The sequence below is a fragment of the Lepisosteus oculatus genome, chromosome 24 (assembly GCF_040954835.1).
Source record: "Lepisosteus oculatus isolate fLepOcu1 chromosome 24, fLepOcu1.hap2, whole genome shotgun sequence".
NCBI classification, from domain to species: Eukaryota; Metazoa; Chordata; class Actinopteri; order Semionotiformes; family Lepisosteidae; genus Lepisosteus; species Lepisosteus oculatus.
In genome coordinates, this window is record NC_090719.1 from 15,390,605 (window position 1) to 15,412,929 (window position 22,325).

The window sequence follows — 22,325 nt, forward strand, 5'->3', positions numbered from 1 at the left end:
TAAGAGACAGGGAGAAAACGTGTTTAAAGTTTAGGCTCCAAAACTCTCTGAAATGAAAGCAGCCTGTTGTGTTTTTCCTCTGCAGGGAGCGAGTCTATCAGGTTTCATTAATAATTGACAAGGTTGTGTGCTGGATAAGGACAGGCTGTGATAGTGATCCAGGCTCTGGCTGGTGGTGCCAGCTCTCCCTGGGCTGAGGAGGCGATGAGAAGCCAGGAGAGAGAGAGGAGGTTGGCACAGCCGAGCGACAAAAGGCCAAGTCAATTCTGGATCGACGAGGAAGCCTGCGCAGGGTGTTCTGGACAGCTTGACCAGAGAACTCTGAACTGCAGAGCGACCTTGAGTTAATCCAGAATCGGCTCCTGACGCCTTTATTGTGGTATCCAGAGTCCATTACTCATGCCCTGTTAGAAGCACATGTTTTGTCTGGATATGTAACGAGGGTAAACCAATAAATAATTTTACAGTCACCGATTTGTAATAAAATGGAATGATGTGCAATATCAAAGTGTCAAATGGGAGTCCTGATTTGTTGAACATTGACTACCTGGCTTCTCCGTATGAGATACTAGCTATTGTGCTGTAAACACGGCTGCCTCTCCACAGAACTGTTTCATGGAGAAGACAGGGTTCCCACTAAAAGTCTTCTAGGTGAGTGTTGCAAAAGCACAGACATGTTTGCGAATGCAGCAATGTGAAGCGTGATGTATTCGTATCATATACTGTACCATCACCAGACAAATCCCAGAGAAGACTGGTTTGTATGGGGTGGCTGCACATCTTAGAAAGAAGTGTTTTCAAAAAAACAAAACAGCATCAACAGCATTCATCTGTAGAAGCCACATGGAATGTAATGCATAAAGTGCCATATTTGTGATTGAGTTGACTAAATGCAATAATTTGACTTCTAAAGATTCAAAACACCAGCATGAGGTAGGAAGCACTGATTGCCTTCATCAAGCTAAAAGGTGTTTATGGCTACAGTTTCATACCTCTAAACCCAAGACAGCAGCATCAAGACAGCACGAAGGGAAGCGTGTTCATTGTGAAAAGGTATTTCTCTGGGGATTGATCTTGCTGTTTTGCAAAGAAACCTACAGGGACCTTGCGGGGTTTGAGGACAGGCTTTGAGAACAATATTTTTAACAGGATTCCCTATATAGTGAAGGACAAAATCATGTTAACTGATCTGAATCCCTGTGACTCTGGAGTCTAGGTGTAGAAAATTCTCAAATTTTAGGATTTACAGGTAGAAATGACAAGGAACTACATTCAGTTACACCTGACACTCTTCAGAGCATATTGGACTTCCTTTGAATTAAGTTATGAATGCCCGGCATTTATAGGCAATCTTAGTTATCCTGGTTCAGATCATAAAATGTTCTGCACAGGCCTTGTATATAAAATCTCATGCTCAAGCCCAAGGTGAATTATCAGTATGTGTTCTCATTATTTTCCATTGTATCACACTGAGGTAATCCAATTGCTTCCACATGCAGTGACTAAATGACAGTGAGAGAGAAACCAGCCAGGGGCAGTAAATTAATATTAGTTGGAGGGAATAACCTTTGGAAGTTTTGAGAAATGCAGCAGGGAGTGGCAGTTTAAGGGGAAGTCATGAAACGCCACAGAAGTACCAAGTACCTTTTCAGCTTCCAAGTGTTTGGATACTGTAGTGTTTGACACAAAGAACAGAGGGCTTCTTGAGCTGCGGTTGGGCTTCAAGTAATATGAGCCTGAGGCTTCATGGCTGCATAAATTAGTCATGAGTGCAATCACATGGTCTGATCACACACTACTGGGTTCAGGGATTGATTACAACAGGTTTGTATCACCTGAGTAACATAAGCATTGACTTCATAGGAAATTCTTCCTTACTACAGTTACAATACTGGGATAACTGCCACACAAAATCCAGATTTGTTTGCAGGAATACTGTAGTTTTCATGGTTCTGGCGTTCAGCCTTATCTAGACATACAGCAGGAGCTGTGTTTGCGATTATTTTGATTTAGCAGTATCTGTAATAATCGACTGTTCTGTCTTTTTAGTGATATAATGGTCAAATAAAGTAAGCTGGAGATAACGTGGCTCAGCAGCACAGTGGCGCGGTGCTGGAGTCCTGGGCTCAGTTCCTGGGGTGCTGTCTGTGTGGAGTTTGTGTGGGTTCCCTCTGAGTGCTCTGCTTTCCTGCCACAGCCCAAACACCTGCTGGGAGGGTAACTGGCTTCTGGGGAAACTGGCCTGGTGTGTCTGTGTGCCCTGTGATGGACTGGTGTCCTGTCCAAGGTGTGTCCTGCCTTGCACCTGCTGCTCCGGCTCGGGATATAGTGATTGTTCCAGTCTGCATAGCCATGTGAAACGATGACAACGCTGTGTTTTACTGATCCATGGTCAGGAGGGGTGACGGAGGCCTTCAACATCGTTCAAGTTTCCTCTGCAGAGAAGACACTGCGAGTAGGATTTGAAATGCGTTTTACAGTATTCCCACACTTCCAGATTCAGTAGAGCACAGTGAAGACACAGCAAAGTAAAAACTAAACAAGAAAACTCGCTTTGTTCGAATTATACAATTATTGAAGTATTATATAAAAAACACCTCACCGCCATTGCATTAAAATGTCTACTGCATCTTCTCGACATGTCACAACACGGAGAACAGCATGCACTCATACTGCCATAACTTCAGTGCGCTCTTCGCAACCCCACTCGGCGAGCATGCGCGCTGAGCTGGACCAAGAACTTCCCAGCGAACAAGTTCATACTCCAACTACCGGCAACCCTTTCGCCTACCGTGCGGCCAAGCAAAGCAGCGTCCCCGCAAAGGGTCCTGGGAGTTGTAGTTGTGCAGGGCCCGGTGGTGCGGCGCAGGGTCCAGAGTCCCCAGGAACGGTGAGATTCCTGACTTGCAGACCTATTTTCGCTGGAGGCGGAGGGCCCGTACCTACCGGATTACTGCCGAACAGCCATGGCGGGTGTCGGGCTGCCCGCTGAACCCGAGCGGCCTCATCACCGGCCTTTCCTGATAGGCGTGAGCGGAGGCACCGCCAGCGGAAAGGTGAGGGGCGGCGGCTCATTTCACTGCTGCGCCGGGGACATTGCTTCACAGTTCACCGTAGGCAGTGACTTCTAGTCCCCAACAAGCCGTTTATAATTCACAGCGGCGGCATGCGAGTAAGGGCAACTCCTGCTTCTAGACGGGTCCCGGCTCCGCGTTTTGCGAGGGCAAGTCAGGCTCTTCGGGGCGACCCCGGCGTGTGTCTGTCCCCCACCCTGCTGGCCGACACGACGCGCCGGCTCTGATGTCGGACTGTCGCAGCTCGGCTTTTATTTCGACACCCGAAGCCACAGCACGGAGGCCGGCGCTGCTCACAGCAAAACAAGTCGCACTGTCGCGCCTCCTGCGAGAATGAAACGTAAAAATGTGACAAAGGACTTAAGTCACTTGAACTTACAAACCGTGCGGGGACTGAACGGGCCACTGAGCATTCCCCTGAATTTTGGCTTTAAATTATTACCTGTACAGAGCCCTCTCTGTCCTGACGTTACTGTTAACATTGGTATACACAAGTAGCAGCGGTTCTAAGACATTGAGAGTGACTAATATCAGCCAGACCGATTCTGAACCAGCTAACGAGTTGAGCAGCCGTAGAAAACCAGTCACTGATCGATCGTCTGCAAGCTGCACGATGTGATAACGCCCGGTTAAGACATACATTGGAGCTGTAGCACTCATTTTCTCCCAGATGAGCACTGCCATATGACAGGACTTTTTTTTTTGCGTAATCAACATCAGTTGGAATTCTAGGGGTTTCAAAAATAACCTTTTATGTGCAGTTGAATGCCTTGGGGTCTCAAAATATTAAGGGCGATGCTTTCGGTAATGCGATAACTAAACTAGCAGACAAAAGGGCTTCTGTGGATCAGACTATGCATGGATATTGGATAAGCAGACATTACATGTTTCTGATTAGAGCCACTTGAGAGTCGGGACTTACTTTTTTGGTTCCGGCCTGTAAGAACCGAGCATGAGTGATGAAAACAGGCGTTCAGGGTATTTTACCATGTGCTTACAAATTCTCCCGCTAGCTCGGTTTAGCTGCCTCCACCCCTGGCTAGTGTCACCGGATCTGTTAGAAAGACAGGATTCAGTGTTCGTGCTGCGCGTAGTGTAGTGTGTTCTTGCCCATGCTTTCTGCCATCTGTGAAGCAGCTCTGAGTACAGTGCTAATGTGGGGAATCGCATATTAGCTTACAGTTACTTCAGTTAAAGTCTGATCCAGTTCCCTGGGGGTACTTCATGGCACCTTCCAGAACCACATTACTACAGTTTACAGGCCCTCACGGTTGTGTGTTTGTTACACAATGGCTAATTATAGTTTGCTGAAGCCTCTCAAGAACTCTATATAAAAATACCCAAGCTCTCCTGCGGTCCAGAGGCATAACTATAATGAAAAAGTGCCCAGTAGTGCTTGGTGATGTCTGGTCCTCCAGCAACATGTGACATTATGTTTTCTGAAACTGCTGTATGGAGCTTCCCTCCCGGGAGAAAAGGGTCTGGGCTTCCCAGAGATGAGCTGTTCAGATGTGGCGCAAATACGAAGCTCTGGAAGGGGGAAGGCACAGCTGGAATGTAGGTCAGAGCTCACAAGTCAACAGTTAAAGCCTGGAAAAGAACACTGATTTCATCTCTGCTCAGGGTACATTCTGTTTCACGGCCTTAGATCAACCTATTTACTTGGCTTGCTTTTGCAGTCCAAAGCAGCTGCTAAGGGAAAAAAAAAAACTACTAAACCTTAGTAGCTTAATACACATGACCAATTTTATTATCTTTATCAAAAAGGTTGACATCACACAAACTGGCTATAAAACTACTTTAGACAGGGACTCGACAGTCTCCACCAGTTTTTGTATCCTTATGAAGAAGAATAATCCATTAAACCCCGTAACAACAATATCTAGAGCTTTCTTGAATTTAAATCCATAAACTCGCCCCGTTTATTATACCTTTGATGATATCTTTGGTAAGTTTTTTTATTTAAACCACTTGTAAAAACAGGCTTATATTAACAGTGGCATCTGTACTGTGTCAGATCTTGGACATCGGTAACAAAACAGACAGGTAAAGTGTAGTGACTTGTATAGGGGGGCTAACATGTACAGGATTAGGATGTACACATACGGGATGATGTTTTCACAAGCCATCTGCTTGCAGTCCACAGTGTGTGCGAAGATCATGGAGCTGCTGGGGCAGAACGAGGTGGACCATCACCAGCGGAAGGTGGTCATCGTGAGCCAGGACTCCTTCTACAGGGTCCTGACCTCCGAGCAGAAAGCCAAGGCGCTGAAGGGCCAGTACAACTTCGACCACCCAGGTACCCTCCGCTCCGGCCCGGCGCCCCCGGGCAGCTTCCACGAGCTCGTGACCGTTAATCACGCCCGCACGCCTCTGGGCCAGCTGCTGCCCTTCGTCACACCTTTATCCTTCCTTCCAGATGCTTTCGACAATGAACTGATGTATCAGACCCTCAAGGACATCGTGGAGGGGAAGGCGGTGGAGGTCCCTACATATGATTTTGTCACCCATTCCAGGTAAAACAAAAATAGGTCCGACATTCAGTATTTTGACATAAGAACAACCTCATTTATTTCAACATCTGAACAACGTCTTGCTATTCTGTTCCTCTAAATGCAAGAGGAAATTCTGTGAAGGCAGCACAAACAATAGCACCTTGAGATATTCAGATAAGGTTTCATAAAACTATCGTGAACTACAAAGGACTGAACAATGTCAGAATACTTAAATACAAACTGACACTTTATATTAGACACTTGTGCGGCTGACCTCTATTATCAGGGTGACAAGACCTTTCCGTTAACTTGCTTCGCCAATTTAACAATATAGTGAGAGTGCAGCAGTCCTCCATTTCCTCCAGTAAATGTCAGAGGTTTGGGAATTATTCTGTAGCTCTAAAATTGTTTTCCTTTCAGATTGCAAGACAGGATAACCGTCTATCCAGCGGATGTAGTGCTCTTTGAGGGGATCCTGGTGTTTTACTCCCAGGAGATTCGGGACATGTTCCACATGAAGCTGTTCGTGGACACCGACTCGGACGTGAGGCTGTCACGCAGAGGTAGGGACAAGTCGAGCTCCCCGTCTTGGTCGGAAACAATGAGTGAAAAAAGACCCTCTTTCTAGCTTAGTAATTTCCACGTTTGGAAAAGAGTTTATCTGGTTTAGACAAGAAAGAAAAACCTCAAAGATGCATATAGGTTTGACAGGAAAGCTTGTTAAATGCCATTATGTCTTGCATGAAGTTTATAATAACAAACATAGACTATACGGTACATTTAAAATAAATACTGTCTTTTTATTTGAAAAGAACTTTCGCTTTGAGAAGCCACCTTTAAAGGTGCTATATAAAATAAAGTTTATTATTATTATTAAATAATAGTTACACTATGTTACACATTAATGAAGCTTTTTAGCAACACTGAATATACTCTGCATCTAAAGATATATTATATATTACTAAATTTGTATTTTATTTGGAAAAAGTGTAAGTTTACACCAGATATCTTACCCATTAATAAAGTTCTTAAAAGTTTTGGAAATGAAGGTGCCAGAGGAATAAGGCAGTTTCCTAATGTGCCCAAAGGCTGCTATAGTTGATGCTTTCTCTGATTCTCTTCCAGTTCTCCGGGACATGAAGAGAGGGAGAGACCTAGAACAGATTCTCTCTCAGTACACCACCTTTGTAAAACCTGCATTTGAAGAGTTTTGCTTGCCGGTAATACTGTTACTAATGTTTAAAAAAGAAATTCAGTTCTGCAAAGGCTTTACTAGAATGTTGATTGTTGTATGATGAAATATATTTTATAGAACACTGATCATTTTAAAAGATTATCAATTGCTTAGTAGTCCTAACATTTTACTGTGAGACCAATAATGCAGGAAGGGAGAATTTGGATAAGAGTTTCTTGTACCAGTGAAACATAATTTAAAAAATGAAGGTGACCAGAAAAGCTTCTTTTTAAATGCTTGGTTTTACCATATAAATATGGACTATAAATGGAATGAGAAGCTTAAGATTCAACTTTCTGGAAGGTCAAACGGGCTCATTTTGTTTCTGCACTGTTGCTTTGTGGGGTTTAGGAGATTTATAAAGACAGCTGATTCTTGTCTTTCCTTTTGCAGACTAAAAAATATGCAGATGTTATAATACCCCGAGGAGTGGATAACATGGGTGAGTAGTGTGATATGAAGGTAACTGTTAGTGGAGCGTTAATGTTTTTAACTGGGAAAGTGAACCGTCTTATTGTAAGTTCAAAGAGATGTTAATCGCAAGGCAATAAAACACAAAAACAAAGAGCTTTGAGAAAACTACTTTTCTTTTAGAAATGGAAGGAAGATTTTCAGTGCATAGGTTTTGAAGCCACAAAAAGCTGGAAGCTTTTTGTATGAGCTGACGTTCCGGTATTTCATTAGTAAAGAGATGTAGAGTGAAAAGAATGTTAAAGACATAGATTTGCTTTCCGGCCTCACCGGTTTGTACTAGAGCCTGGAGCTCGTGTAACCTGAGCCGTCCTGCTGTACCGAACCCCCTCTCCATCTACCGTCCTCTCTCTTCACGACAGTGGCGATCAATCTGATCGTGCAGCACATCCAGGACATCCTGAACGGAGATCTCTGCAGGTGGCAGCGCGGCGCCGTGCACAGCGACGCCCAGGGCCGGGGGTACAAGCGGGGCCTGCCGGAGCAAGGGGACGTGGGTAACGGGGTGACAACCCCCCCAGGGAAACGTATCCTACTGGAACCCAGCAGCCGACCCCACTGAGACCTCCACAGCCCCCAGGCTTCATCCTCCCAGTTCCTGTCTGCCCAGCCGCCTGCCTCCGCGCACTCCTGCAGCTGCAGAACGGGTACACGAGCAGCGAGCGCCCCGACATCTCGACTCATTGATACCCCCCCATAAGCCCTTCTAGCCAGTGTGGGAGGCTGCTGTGTCAACTGTAATCATACAGTTTATAGCCATGTAGCTGTGGGCAGACATGACCATGAGAATGACAGCAAACCAACGAATCAGGAAGAGAGGCAGGACATCTCGGCAAATCCTCTAGGAATGAGTTAATAGAAGTAGCAAGTTAGAAAAAAAATCTAGAACACAAACCGTCAGGTGCAACTGTGATGGCAGCATCCTGCACGTGCAGCACAGCTGCCCCTTGTTATAGTCGCACTGTCAGAGACAGTCCCTGGTCCTGGGGAGACGGCAGCTGCAGTGGACCTTCAGTCCTGGAAATGAGCAAGTTTCCAAAGCCCTGTGCTCTAAAGTGTTATTAGCACAAACAAAACAACAAATTCACTCTCTCATAAATGAGAGATTAGAATTAAAAATCCCCAGCGTTTTTGGTTAGGTACTTTGAGAAATGCTTATAAAATATATATTTCACAGACCTCTCACATTGGAGAGGGTGCTTTTGTGCATCAGAAACGTGAATAAAGGGTAACAAAGAAATCCTTTTAAAACAAGCATTTATTTATTAATGTTGTAAAAACAGTTTAATAACTGTAGCTGAATATGCCATTGGTTCTCCTTAGGCCACGCTGATCCGTGCCGACTATCAGTGTCTAGTCCTGTTCCCGTTTCCTAAAGTGGTATTTAGTGTAGTCAGCAGTATTCAACAGCTGACATGGTTAATCACAGCCTGATAGTGTTGTTCACTTAGTTAAGATTTTCTCTGTTTTTTTTCATAATGAATCCAGACCTTTTGTTTTATCCCCATTCTGTTCATGTGCTTTTTACAGGTCTTCTACCTAGAGTACAGCTCGGTGTTTCACATTACGCATAACACATGGGAGTCTTACAAAAGAAGTAAAACAGTTATAGCCTTTTGTTACATATAAAATATGTGCACAATACTTATAAAGAGTATAATGCTAACAAAGCTTAATGACCCCTGGTGTTTAGGAATCCCGCTGTCCCGCAGTGGCAGTGTTAGGACTCCGCTTGCGAACTCTAGTGTTTCCCGACCGGACTTGTGACTGTGAAAAGGAGAACAGGTCAACAGTGTTATGAGCGTGGTGGTGCTGTAAACGTGTCTAAATCTGCGCTCTGCTGGCACAGGTTTGCCATGTCTGCACACAGGGCAGCTGCTGCCACTGGCATGAAGGACACATGTCTTCCGCCACCTGTATTGCTTTACATCCTTACCGACTCCAGAGAAGTGTTCATTTCTCTACTCTCTCTTTATATCAAGTCACTAACAAATTAAACTGTTTTCTACTCATACTAAGACATGTTTCTGATACCTAGGTTTATTCTATGTATATGTTTGCTGAGAATAATGTATAAATATATTTTAATTCTTTTGGATGTCTACCTGAATATTTTTGCAATAAAATGCAAGTGTTTTCACATTTGTGAAATGGACAACTGTATCTCTGTTGAAGAAGAATTCATTTAAAAAGGTCATTACTGTTAATGTTTTCATTTTTGAAGAAATTGTAATAAAGAATTACAGTGATTTCAACTTTGATATTTTAATCGTTCTTTATGTACAATGATTCATGTACAACTGTGAAAGACATCACAAATATGTCTAAAACTAAAAATGCATTTTCAAATATAAGGAAATTATTAAGGTTGCTATTAAGGTTGTCTTAAAAGATAACATTTTACGCCATCACACTCTAGCTAACTTTAATATAAAGTTACTAATTATGATATTCTCTCAAAGAGTTTTAGTTTCACTTTTTTAAAACAGTCATTTAATGCAGAACATAAGACTTATTGCTGTGTGCACATGAAGCACACATAGAACCCTGAGGATCCAGCCTCACCAAGGTGAAATACGCGTTTAGCCTTGCTTGAAGAAGGGTACTCCATTTTAAAAAAGAAGCACATTATTGTGGATACAGTATGATGTAAGGGACAGGGCCTGTGTGAGCTTAACTCATGTTAAGCAGCTGGTCTGAGCATTTGCCCATGAAGGTACTCCCATGGTTCGCAGGACGCTGCGGGACTGAGCCTGGGTCATGCCACTAGGGGACTGGGACTGGGACTGGGACTCGCTGACAGGTGGCGCTGGGACAGAGTGAACAACACGTCACACTTGCAACTGGAGCTTCCTCTCCTGCCGGGCTAGCCGAGCCTTGGAGATTCCAGATTGGGTGGGTACGTGATAAAAAAGACGATCCAGATTTGAAATACAGCACAGGGCTCTCCCAGACAAAATGCAAATAGTCATGGGTGACAGCAGGAGGCCTGTGCACGTCCACAATGTATAACTGGTGTGAGGGACAAGGGCCACAATGTCGTTCTCCACCCGCAGTTTCCAGTCCACGCCCTCTCCCAGGGTCGCAGTACCTGTCGGCCGTCAGTGCTGGCGGATCAGGATGTCCCAGGAGTCCCTCCAGCGCAGGGCCCCCAGCTCGGCGGCGGACAGGACAGGCTGGCCGTAGGTAAGGGGGCAAAAGCGGCGGTGCACCAGGTACACCGAGGTCAGCCAGGCCAGGAGCAGGCCACCGAGAGCACGTCTGTGCAGCGAGGACCTGGAGAGAGGCAACAACAGGCAGTATTTATCACACCTCCGTAAAGTATCGTCAAAGACAGGCCACTATTCACCATGAGGTCTCACACACACACTGTAAAAAAGAACTAATCATATTTCCCCACAATGTCATACGTACATTCAAGAAGGAAACAGTGTTGAGCCAGCATCACTAAATAATGGCGATATTAATTTGGACAGAGGGGACTGGCAATGGAAGCCTTTGAGACGTGGCTTTGGAAACTCAGCGCCTGAACACAGGTCGGCCCGCAGCCCTGAGTACCTGAGGAGGTGGTGGTGCAGGTGCTGGAGCACTATGGGGAGGAGGAGGATTTTGAAGGTGAGGGCAGGCAGGTAGTGGTACAGGAAGAGCGTTTTCTCCATCATGAAGAAAGGCAGGTAGTTGGCCGCCCAGCCTCCTGCACACACTGCCCCTGCCAGAGTCCACTGACACCAGGAAGCTGCAGACACATGGGCAGGGAGAGAGCAAGGGAAGCACAGACAATTAAAACACGCGAGACGAATTCAGAGTGGGAGAGCGCGATGTATATGACACAAGACAGCTGTACATCTTCTTCCTTACATTTGAAAAGATCTGATCAAAATGCAGTAACCCAGCCTTTCATTCTGCGTCGCAGATCAATGCTCGACTGAAGCGGGGATCGATCCCGGCCAGGCTGTGGCTCAGCCCTGCCAGAGCGGCGCGCTACAGTTTCACTCGTACCGTGAGGAATATCCTCGATCTTCCGCCGCCGCCTCAGCAGGTACCAGAGGAACAGCAGCACGAACACGACGAGGCCCAGGTTGGCAGAAGACCAGGTGACGATGTTCCCGATGAGGTGGATCTGAGCCTAGGATAAGCACACACAAACACTTTCAACCTCTTCTTGCTTTTCCCCACGACATCATTCATCAAACCCCTTGAGGTCACTGCAGTAATATTTCTAAACATACTGTATACAGCCCTGGCCTCAGGTGTAAGGCTAGGCAGGGGACCCCAGCTTCAGCCCTGGGTGTCATGCTGACTGGACCTGCTTGGGCTCATTACGTTGGAAGAGATGTAAAGCCCAGGTCGTACTGTGACTCTGCAGCAACAGCTCTGCTCGAATACACGCTGCAGGGCCCTTTGGATAATGACTGCATATTGAAAACAGAATAAATGAGCAGGGTGGACTGAAGGCGCTCTAGTTTGGAAGAGTTTGTAATTTAGCCACATGGCGGCTCTGGCACTGGGACAAATGAACCTGCCCAGCCACAGAACCCCCCGCCTGGCTCAGAGAAGGGTTACAGCTTACGTTACTGGAGGGGTGGAGCCAGTACGCAATGTTGGTATCCATGGTGATCCATTCCAAAGGGGAGGAGCTGTATTTATGTTCCGATTCCTCGTTCTTCAGTGTCAACATCTTCCACTGCCAGAGAACACGTGTCCCAGTGTTACTAGTGGCTTCACAAAAACACAGGACTTAATCACGGCACAGTGGAGTAATGAGATTTCGTGCACGTGCAGATAAGTCAAGAGTGCACACCGCAGGACACTACCAATGCCAGAGCTAGGCAGTGGGCATGCAGTGCATTCCTGGTGTATAAAAACACTGCTGCACCTGCTGCCATAGTCAGTGGTGCCTCCAGTTATCAGCAGATACCAAATTTCACTTCTCCTTGGTGTATGGTGCACAATATCTAAGCACCATGTCCTACTCCTTTTCAGACATGGCCATTGGTGTCCCCTACTCGGGTCAGTGAATAATAGTCGCCGATCTCACCTGCAGCTCCATGAACTTGGACATGAAGCTGAGGTTCCTGCTGACGTCGATCTGCGTTGGGGAGTGTAACTCCAGCTCCCTCTCCTTCTGTTCACGACCTAGAGGAAAGGGGAAAATAATATTTTCTTTCTGGCTTCTGAATACTAATTTAGCATTTCAAAGGGCAGAATTATTATTGCTATAGTCCTCTCAGTTGAGCGTGTGTATCTGGACCTTTTTTAGATGATAAAATGTTTGAGGATCATGATAAAATGAAAGACACAACTAAAACAAAGCACGCTCAGACTGAAGCAGACCTGGAAACCACCTGAGCCCAGACCAGTGGGCGTTCTGCATCTCGGTAGCTTACTTCTTCCATAGCGGTGTTCCTCCACAGTCCAGGCCATGCTCTGCTGGTGTCCTCTCGAGATCCTGTCCCCCACGACCTCCAGCTGCCGGAACCCCCACTCGGGCAGCAACACTCCGCTCAGCTGGAGCCACAGCCAGTGTCAGCGATGTGATCACCCCCCAGACAGAGAACAGGACTCCCGTCAAGCTCCAGACCAGCATTCAACAACACCCACCTGCTCCTCCCAGGACCCATCTCAGATAAGGGCTACCAGTGTAGATGGCATTAAAACAGGCAGAAGAAAATCTACCATGTGAAGCATTCTAAAACAATGGTTCGATACATAACCATATTTTCAGAAGCAAAAGAAAATGGAGCTTCTTTTATGAAACATTACATAGCATATACTTTGTTAACTTTATTGTACTTCATGGGATATTTCTAACTATACAGGTACACTAAATTTAAATAGGACTGATAAAATGATCTACCTGGCCAAATGCTGTGTCTCGATGAGTCTCTGGGAAAGGCTCTTACCTTCAGCACTGCTGTGGTGTTCACGTGGACCAGTCGGACCTCCGACAGGATAGTCTTCCACACCTCGTGCTCCGTCTCACGGTTCACAATGTCCTGGAAATACAAGCAGACCTGCCAGACCTGCAAGCTGTCCCTTGTGCTTTCAGGCTTATCGTGCACAGCTTTGTCTCAAAAATGTTCCTTCTGGCATTTAGATTTCAATAGAACAGACTAGAAAATGCAGGCAGCAAAACAGTGTAAAACAATATTGAGTTCGAATTCTATAATCATAATAAAATCGTTCCATTTCCTAACGGCTTCATCAGGGTCAGGGTCGCGTGGGAGTCGGAGCCTAGCCAGCAAGAAGTGGGCACACACACCAGGGCCAGGGCGCACGCACGCACACCAGGGCCAGGCTTCCCAGTTAACCCACCAGTGTCTTTGGACTGTGAGGAAACCCCTGGAAAGATGGGGAGATCACACAACGCAGGGAGCACCCAAGGTCTGGAATTCAGCTCAGCAAACATTTGTACTTGTATTTCCTTACCACTCGCCAGAGGTTCTGGGCAGGCATGGAGATGTTGAAGTCAATGTAACAGGACACTTCCTGTGAGTGAGGGCTCATGGGAGCAGCCACATCGTGCCTAACAGGAGATGAGACAGCAATTAGATAAGTAAATTAGATCTGCCCAGCAAACGTCACACTAAGAACTACAATACTTCAGACTGGCTTCTCATGTAATTTACCTGGAGCTGCTATGATCAGGCTTTTACAGATTCTAATCACTGCGAAGATTGTAAAATGACAAGTTTTGTCTCTTCTGTCTTTCCAGACTAAGCTGTGCTACAGTATTCATGACGTTAGAAAGGATCAGTGGAGGCTCAGAACATTGTAACGACTGATGTTACAATGGAAGATGCCCAACACTGAAATAACTGCTCTCCATAGGCTACAAACAAAATCTGCTTGCTGCAAACTTGAGCACACTTGGAGTGTGGCGAGATCCCCAGAAGTTTAGCCGGCTGCGAAATGTGGGGCGTACGTGTTGAGGAGGTGAGAGGTCATGCCGTGCACCAGCTGGACAATGTCCCCATGTCTGACCGGCCGCGGGGGGCTGCTCACCACCAGCTCCTGCCTGAGAACAGGACAGAAACACGTCTGAAGGAACAGGAAACTCACGACACGAAGGCGTCTGCAGTGACAGCACTGAAAACAGGGCATGACCATGAGGCAATATTTAGCTTCTGTTGGACAAAATGGACAGGATTCTCACTGTGGAAGAAAACAATAAGGTTGTGCTTCTTATGTAGTTGTCTTTCCCCTCATTACCACCTTACAAGCACTTTTTATAATGTACAAAATGATCAGAGGTGACAAGTCGATGACTCTCAGGGTACTTACCTCCCTGGGTCCTTAATGATCCACCAGTTATTGATGTCTTTATAGGGGTAGCAGGTGACTTGCTGCTGATGGGAGCTGCCTCTGCCATTCTCGTACCTTGGGCCACAGAGACAGGAAAGTGAGAATGATGCACTTATCACCTGACATTGCAGGAGAGTCAGCACACAAAGGACTTAGCGTAGACGGCACTTGAAGACGTATTCCAATCATTGAACCTTTATCCCAGAAGCCCACTAAGACTTGAATGGACCCCATGACTTGACCCTTCGACCCCCACACTCTCCGTATGTGCAGAGCAGACGCGTCTCCTAGATCTCAATCCTCATGGAGGACAAATGAACAGGAAGGTACTGTATGAGCACACTGCGGGAAACGTTTAGGTAAATGGTGTCAGCAGCCGGTAACTGGGATATTAGGGCTGTCGTACCAAACAAGTTACTAATCCATTTAAAGGATGGGGCCAACAACAATCCAAAAACTGTTCTAATTTTTAAACAGATCTAATTTTGGAGGCGCTATATTGCATGAAGGAATGACAATTTCACCCATCTCCAGTGCGAGAGCCCTACCTGATGGGGTAGTTGGCTTTGTGGGAGTGCAGCCAGCAGGGCAGGGGCTTGCTGAGGACATTGCGCAGGGTGACCTGAGAGCCGAAGGCCACTTCCAGAGGCTGCCCTTGCGTGATCCGAGACAGCCCGCCCTGGACAAGACAAGACAAGACAAGACAACGTGTCTGATGGAGCCAAAGCAGACCGAAGTCAAACCGAGCCACGTTCGCTCGTGTCGGCGCCGCAGAGCTGACCCACCTCTAAACTGGCCTGGAAGGCACTGCTCATGATCTGGTCGTGTGGGCCGCTGCGGTACAGCAGGCTCAGCTGGGCGTAGAAGAAGCCCAGGTAGAGGAGGGCAGGGAGCACCACCAGGGCCAGGCCCCGGCCAACCACCTGGCACAACACGGTCGCCTGCAAGCCAGTAAAGACACACTTCAGACACTGCACCCAACCTGCATGCTCCTCAATGCCTACACACCTCATTTATACCTTCCTTTGTATAGACCGAATGTAGTCTGGATCAACTGCGTTTAGAAAATGAAAACCCAGTGGTAAAGCTGAGGTCCAAAAAACACATAGCAACTTTCTCTGTAAAATGTATTCAGCACACGCACAATGATCACGAATGAAACAACAGTCCCACCAGCTCACAGCGCTGTCTACTGTGGTTTATCTTGGTGGATACAGATTACAGACCCTTTCAATCGTCTTATCAACACAGGACAAAATGTGAGCCTTAATAAAGCACTAATAAACACTCCGGTTCACAGGATTTGAAAATGCAGTGAAAGTGGCCTGTGTACCACACACTCACGTTCCCCAGCTTTCTGTCTCCGATGACCTGCCAGGTGTGTCCTCCCGCAAGCAGAAGCAGAAGCAGGTAAGTGAAGAGGCCCATGTACTTCACTCTAGAGAAGCCAGTTTGAAAAGAGCAATGAGGGAAACGCACGAGCTAACAGCTTAGTGCAAGGTTAACTGCTCAGTCCCTGAAGATCTGAACATCTGATGGAGAGAATGTGGAATCTTCCATTAAAACATTCTTATATTTTAAAGACTGGACTCAACTATGATATAGAGTATTATTTATGGGTTGCACAGTATGTATAATAGTATAGATTATTGGCCTCAGCGTTACCACTTTCTAGCCTGAGCCTGATCTTGTCTGATCCCAGAAGGTAAGCCCTGGACAGTGCCGGGATGAGAAGGTGAAGGATGGGTCATCCTTCGGATAGGACAGTAAACCAAGGTCCTGACAGCCTGGTCACTGAACTCTGTTCGTAAGCGTGGGGGGTGCTAAACGCACTGCCCAACCTACATTCCACTTTGGACGAGCACAATCTGACCCCCTTTAAGTGTTCACTTTAATTCAAGTGCAGAAGAAATGTCCCACTTCTCTCATTTCGCTAAGCAGTGGGACAGCTGGTGCACAGAGGCTGAATTTGCCACCCTACACTGGTGGATGAAGTCAGGCCCCTCCTATACATAAACTGCTTTGGGGTCATTTGGAATGAATGCTGTCAAATTAATTTAATTCTAATAATTAATATTATGGTTTTTGAAGCACAAATGTAAGCAATTCTGCTTATATCACCCAATGTATGGACTTAACAGTTTTGGCTCAGTAACATGCATCTGTTTTAAAGAGGGACTGGATATGTATTTGCAGATTTTTCTAAACAAGGCTAAACTAGTCAAAAGCAGGTATATTTTCTGTTCATTTGGGAAAGCCATCGATTGTGAACCACGACAGAACAGCTCTGAAACAAAGGCTTACCCTACCGCGCAGGCACAGGCTGCCCCAGACAGGAAGAGCCAAGCCCACGTGCTCACAGAGCTGCCGGAGCTGGGAGAGAAGAACGGGCCTGATTACTCGGCTGTCCCTGACAGACGGCCTGTGCACACTACAGGGAGCGCTGAAATGCTGTGCCTTACCCGGAGCTGTGAGCATTGTGGAACTTCAGGTAGGACACGATGGCCAGCAGCAGGAAGAACACAAGGACCGACTCCAACAGCATGAACCGGGACTGGACGACAAGGGAGTTTTCTGGGGAAGAAAATTAAAGAACGGATGTGTCACAGAAATATTGGCGGCACAGTGGTGAAGTGGTGAGCGCTGCTGCCTCGCTTTGCTGAGGCATTGAGTACCATTCCAGACCTGGGGTGCTGTCTGTGTGGAGTTTGCATGTACTCCCAGTGTCGGCATGGGTTTCCTCCCATGGTTGAAAGACTTACTGGTGGGTTATTTGGCTTCTGGGAAAACTGGCCCTGGTGAGCATGTGTGTCTGTGTTTTTGCGTCTGCCCTGCGTTGGCCTGACGTTACGTCAAGCATGTTTACCAATCCTCGTACCTGCTGCCTGCTGGGATAGAATCTGGCTCCACCCACGACCCCGCGCTGTCGTTTATAAAATATACAACATTATAGTTGTTTACAGTTCCCATTTTTGACGCAACATTCTAGTACTTAAGGCCTCTCCCAGGCATCCAGAATTTATTTTTAAAAAAACAGGATGTTTGTTTCCCTCAAAGTGAAAAACGCCACCCATCAGCGAGACCCACCACCTGGGTAAGGAACCCCCTGCAAGGAGAGGGGAAGAGGGGTGCCATCCCCCCGAGCCACCCACCGAATACAAAAACTGACCCCCCCTCCCCCCGAAGAGAACGAGGAACCCAGATATCCCGTGTTCAGCTGAAGGACGCAGCGCCTGCCCACCTGTCAGGAGCAGGAGAGCTGCCACCAGGGCGGCGACGTGGGAGCAGCCCAGCTCCACCACCAGCAGGTACCCCAGAGGCACCGAGAGCGCCCCGGCCACGGCTGGTACCACCCGCAGGCTCCACGCCGGCACGTTCCTGGAGTACTCTGAACACAAGACACAGTCATGGCCAGCAGGCCTCCTCCAGAACACAACACACTCTGGGGGCGAGCTGCTGAGAGCTGGAGCAGAGGGGGCCCTGACCACAGCTCCAAAAAAACAACAGACAGTGATGCTTAGTTAAATAATCACAAACAAATTCAGTGCTGCAGTATCCAGTTTAAGGCAATAACTGAGCACCAGCCTCAAGAACATCACGTGGCGGAGTCCCAGCCCCTGGTCTACGGCAGAACTCACCAGATGATCTGTCAGATCATAAAGTGCTACTCATATGATGCACATATGATGTGCAGCTCTGGATTACTGCGAGAGAAACAGGCTTTTGGAGGAGCTCACAGGTCATGGGAAATAGAGTTTCTGCACCATTATTCATTTTGAAAAATGCAGGAAAAAGAATAAGGGGCCAAAAGCACTTATTCATCTCAGGAGAAATCGGGTAATTTTAGCAGAACATAAGAGTTCCAACAGAAAATCCAAACATCTATATTTGGTCCTATGAGGCTGTTGGACATTTACAACACTACACTGCCCTTATGATCTGTCACCATACAGTATATGTAGGGCTGCAATCATATAAAGAAGGGGAAGATATTTACTAAATCCCACAGTCAAACTGCACGTTCCGATACTTCTGCAGTGTGACTGATGTGAACATGTTTAGGAAGTACTTGAGCTTGGCAAGAGTCTGATACAACCAGAAGTGTTCAGAGCCATCTAGAACACAGCATGTTCTAGAAAAGGGAGGTTATGGCCAGGGGATGTTTTCCAGTGAGGGACTCACCTCTAGGACAGACACCCCTTCTCAGTCCCCAGATTTATGGGGTCTCCTACCAAGCACTGACAGCGTTATTCCCCAGACAGTCACCCAAGAGGCTCCTACCTGCCCCGATTCTGTTCCACACAAAGTTTCCATCAAATCCTCCAAGATACGCTAAACAGAGTAAGAAGGAAGTTGACACTGAGTTTTATTGCGCAAAAATCAAATACAACACTACATACTCGGCTGATCGAGAATTTATTTTACGCGGCACCTTTTATGGACAACATCTTAAGGTGCCCCTCGGTATGAACTGCTTAACGAAATGAAGGCAATTATAATAAAAAATGTAGAGGGTGTAAGACACAACATTTACAATTAGTAAAATAATACATAAAATACAAGAAATGCCATTATAATCAGTCCCAGTTGGCCTTTGGAAGGTCATTCTACAGCTCTATGTTCTGCCTAGTTTCTGGTACTGATGAAAGCCCCAAGCCCGAGGTCTGAGATATCTGCAGCTATCCCACAGACCACTCACAGGTAAGATTATACAATGCACTTCGAACTCCATGCAAAGCCAGTTTAGAATGGAAAAACTGGAGCGATATGATAATTCAACTAGATTTAAAAATACCAGACAGCAATACACAATGAGGAATCCAGCTGAGTAATATTAATCAGGTGTAGAAAAGACATTAATTAGCAGCTTTGCCAACACATTTGTAAAGTGTCACGTTTGGGATAAAAATAATACCAAACTTTTTACAACCTAACAAATCTCCACTCAATAACTAACTTTTCTGATATAGATCTGTGTAAAAAAGTAATCTAAGATATTGGTATGAGACTGGGCTTTCACAGGTCGCTGTGTTCTCTTCACCTGAAACAAGCTCTCAGCCATCACTTGCTAAGTGTGGATTCAATCCCACACAATGCTGGGCTGCAGTAATGAGTGTTATTTCTTCTCAGTTGGAAAACATAGTTCATATAAGACATAAAAATACAAATAGGGAGTATCTCCTGGCACTCTCAGTAACTCTAGTCTTTAAATTACTCCCCCATGAGAATTTATCCCTGTTTTATTTTTTAATTCAACAGAACCCTACCTACTCTTTCAAGTACAACAACAAAGCCCACCGCAAAAATATCAAATCTCAGTGCTCCACTAAGTCTTAAGTACCTCAGTCTGTTCTACTCTTCAGCTGCTCCTATCGGATCTCATGCTATATGGCCTCTTTATCCTTTGAAAAGGTGAAGATCAGGGCTATGAGCAGCATCCTCAGTGGCCTTCAGCATCCGAGACGATGGAGTGCTTGAAGTATCACGAGGTGTTCTTTGTGAGAGTATCAGAAGAAGGGATTCACTTACCTCCTAAAGCCAGAATCATGTGGCCAAAAGGGGGGCCACTGTCATCGATGAAGAAGACGTGCTTCATGTACAGGGACACGAACTGCCCGTAATAGACCTCATCAAACCTGCAAGGGAAGAGTCACCAGAGAGGTGAAAGAGGTGACACATGGTGCCCAGCAGTCAGGGGAGCGTCAGGCCCTTCCGTTTTGGGTTCTCTCCAGCCCATCAGGTACAATAGGTTTAAAGCAGGGTTGTCACAACCTTTATGAAGAGCACAACTGCAGGTATGAGCGACTGGGTCCACTCCTGTACACTGCGAGATCTGGAAAAGGATTCTCATTCTTCTGAGGGACCCCTGGAAGACTTATTCCACTACTTTCAGTTTTATTTACCATTAAATGCATCGCAAGCAACGAATCTTACACGATCCCCATTTGGAAAACCCACCAAGTATACGGTTTTAGTTCAAGCAGCACTGGGTGTTAGCGACAAACAAACTTTTTAAACCTGCAATATCTAAATGACAAAAAATGGGTTGGAAATGCATGTTCTACAAAACCATGTTATCAGCTGCAGGAAACACATCATATACTGATAAGAGAAAAGGTAGCTTACACAGCGGCATTGGGAAAATGGATTCCCGAGAGCCTAGTCCAAATTCCCAAAATCGTCACTGCGACCAACACCAAGTCGATCTCTGCCTTCACCTTAACTGGCAGTTTGACGAGTCCCAACATGATGTTCTTCACCCTGCTGAGAAGACACGTTAGGACATGACGGGCACGTTGTAAATAAGAACATCACATTCAATAACCTAAAAGTAGCGTACTCCTCAGCCTAGAGTGTGTTACTCTCTATTACTGTGTGTTTACTGTGTGTTTTGCAGGAGGAAAAGAAGCTCAATTCTAACACTGTAATTACCAGCACGCACTAAAGTGAACAATTTTGACGTCACTCTTAATTCAAACCAAAATATGGAAAAGTTTCAGCATTCCACACCAGCCTCTCCGATTAAAGTCACGTTACCTTTTTCCTCTGTTAATGCTTAAGGATATGAAGATAACACTAGCCCGCCTACTTTACAAATAGCGACCCATACAGACAGGCGTGTACTGAGTGAAGCTAGTGCCGTTGCTGTAATTCAATATAATGAAGAAATGACTCAGATGACTGAACTGAGATATTTAAAACTGCATCAATTAGTAAAAGTAGTAAAAGCACGAAAAAAAAAGTGTCGAAAGAAAGGTACCGCTATTTCAATGGTAATAATACGAACGAATATATGGAATGAGTCTATTTATTTAGTTATTTTCCAGCTCTTATTTTCAATTTCTTCGTTTCTGCCAGTGTACTGTAGTTACAGCGTTAAACAGACGTTGCCTCTTTGCGTTTGCCTTATTGAGGGTCTGCTCAAATCTACGTGCTAATACCCGCGGACCCGCGGACGATACAAGCCCTAACAGTATGGCGTTTGGAAACTGACCTCAAAGTGATCGATGGATGCTGAAAAAAAGTCAAATATGACTTACCCACTTTGGCGAGTACTCCGTTTTCAGGGATCCGCTGTACAGAGTCGCCGCCGCCGAGGCTGTGATCGATTAATTCGGCCTGCAGTACGGGAGCTCGATTGCAGAGCCTGTAACCATAGTGACTGCATGGCAAGCCGGCGGCGATTTCTACCGCAGTGCAGTATGGCTGCGGACAGCAGTGCCCAAGCAGGGCCATCCTTTAATTATGAAAATAAAAAAAAAATATCTAATGAAAACGGGGGGATGCCAAGCTTGTCAGGTGGCGCCCTCCAACAATTTACTTTCAGGCGTGTACTCGTGTCAGCTAACTATACAAAATACGAATAATGATCACAAATAGAGTGGTGATTTGATTAAAAAAAAACTACGGCCTCGGTAGCTGTTAATCGCTTAAGCAACGTACATTATCTTGCATTTTTATTTAAAACTAACATTTTAAAAAACGCAGATGTATGCATTTGTTTTGCCATGTTGGCTAATAAACCAAAAACCTAGCGCTAGATAGGTCTAAGAGGGTCTGATGACAACGATAGCCAATTAGGCTACGCATGAACCGCCCCACTACATTTATAATTTTCTTATAGGTCACAAAAGATACAGCGAGCCAATAGCAAATCACATATGATGAAAAAACACGTAACATTAAAAAGTAAATCATGTAACGCCAACAAGGGAAAAATAATTTAAAATTACTTTGGACTGAGTG

The 22,325-nt window shown here is 45.9% G+C and overlaps 2 protein-coding genes across 4 annotated transcripts; one reads left to right on the forward strand and one right to left on the reverse strand.

Annotated features, from left to right (window-relative positions):
* The first annotated feature begins 2,816 nt into the window (after nt 1–2,816).
* On the forward strand, nt 2,817–9,529 carry uck1 (uridine-cytidine kinase 1). Its single transcript, XM_006640764.3, has 7 exons — nt 2,817–3,056; nt 5,214–5,373; nt 5,494–5,590; nt 5,990–6,132; nt 6,695–6,789; nt 7,197–7,245; nt 7,637–9,529. The coding sequence occupies exons 1-7, from the start codon at nt 2,967–2,969 to the stop codon at nt 7,834–7,836; spliced, it is 834 nt and encodes a 277-aa protein (XP_006640827.1). The 5' UTR covers nt 2,817–2,966; the 3' UTR covers nt 7,837–9,529.
* pomt1 (protein-O-mannosyltransferase 1) lies at nt 8,515–22,117 on the reverse strand. Of its 3 annotated transcripts, none has more exons than XM_015367196.2 (20): nt 21,620–22,117; nt 20,706–20,840; nt 20,109–20,215; nt 18,861–18,911; nt 17,821–18,069; nt 17,042–17,153; nt 16,884–16,952; nt 15,924–16,017; nt 15,365–15,520; nt 15,128–15,258; nt 14,559–14,654; nt 14,200–14,292; nt 13,704–13,800; nt 13,178–13,270; nt 12,662–12,782; nt 12,313–12,410; nt 11,845–11,958; nt 11,274–11,400; nt 10,833–11,010; nt 8,515–10,550 (listed from the first exon to the last, which is right to left on the reverse strand). In XM_015367196.2, exons 2-20 carry the CDS (start codon nt 20,825–20,827, stop codon nt 10,376–10,378), a joined length of 2,283 nt encoding a protein of 760 aa, XP_015222682.2. In that variant the 5' UTR covers nt 20,828–20,840; nt 21,620–22,117; the 3' UTR covers nt 8,515–10,375. The 3 variants fall into 3 exon arrangements, with proteins under 3 accessions (XP_015222682.2, XP_015222681.2, XP_015222683.2); XM_015367195.2 differs by having other exon boundaries at nt 20,706–20,843; XM_015367197.2 differs by having other exon boundaries at nt 17,821–17,967; nt 20,706–20,843; nt 21,620–22,116.
* Nucleotides 22,118–22,325: the final 208 nt, after the last annotated feature.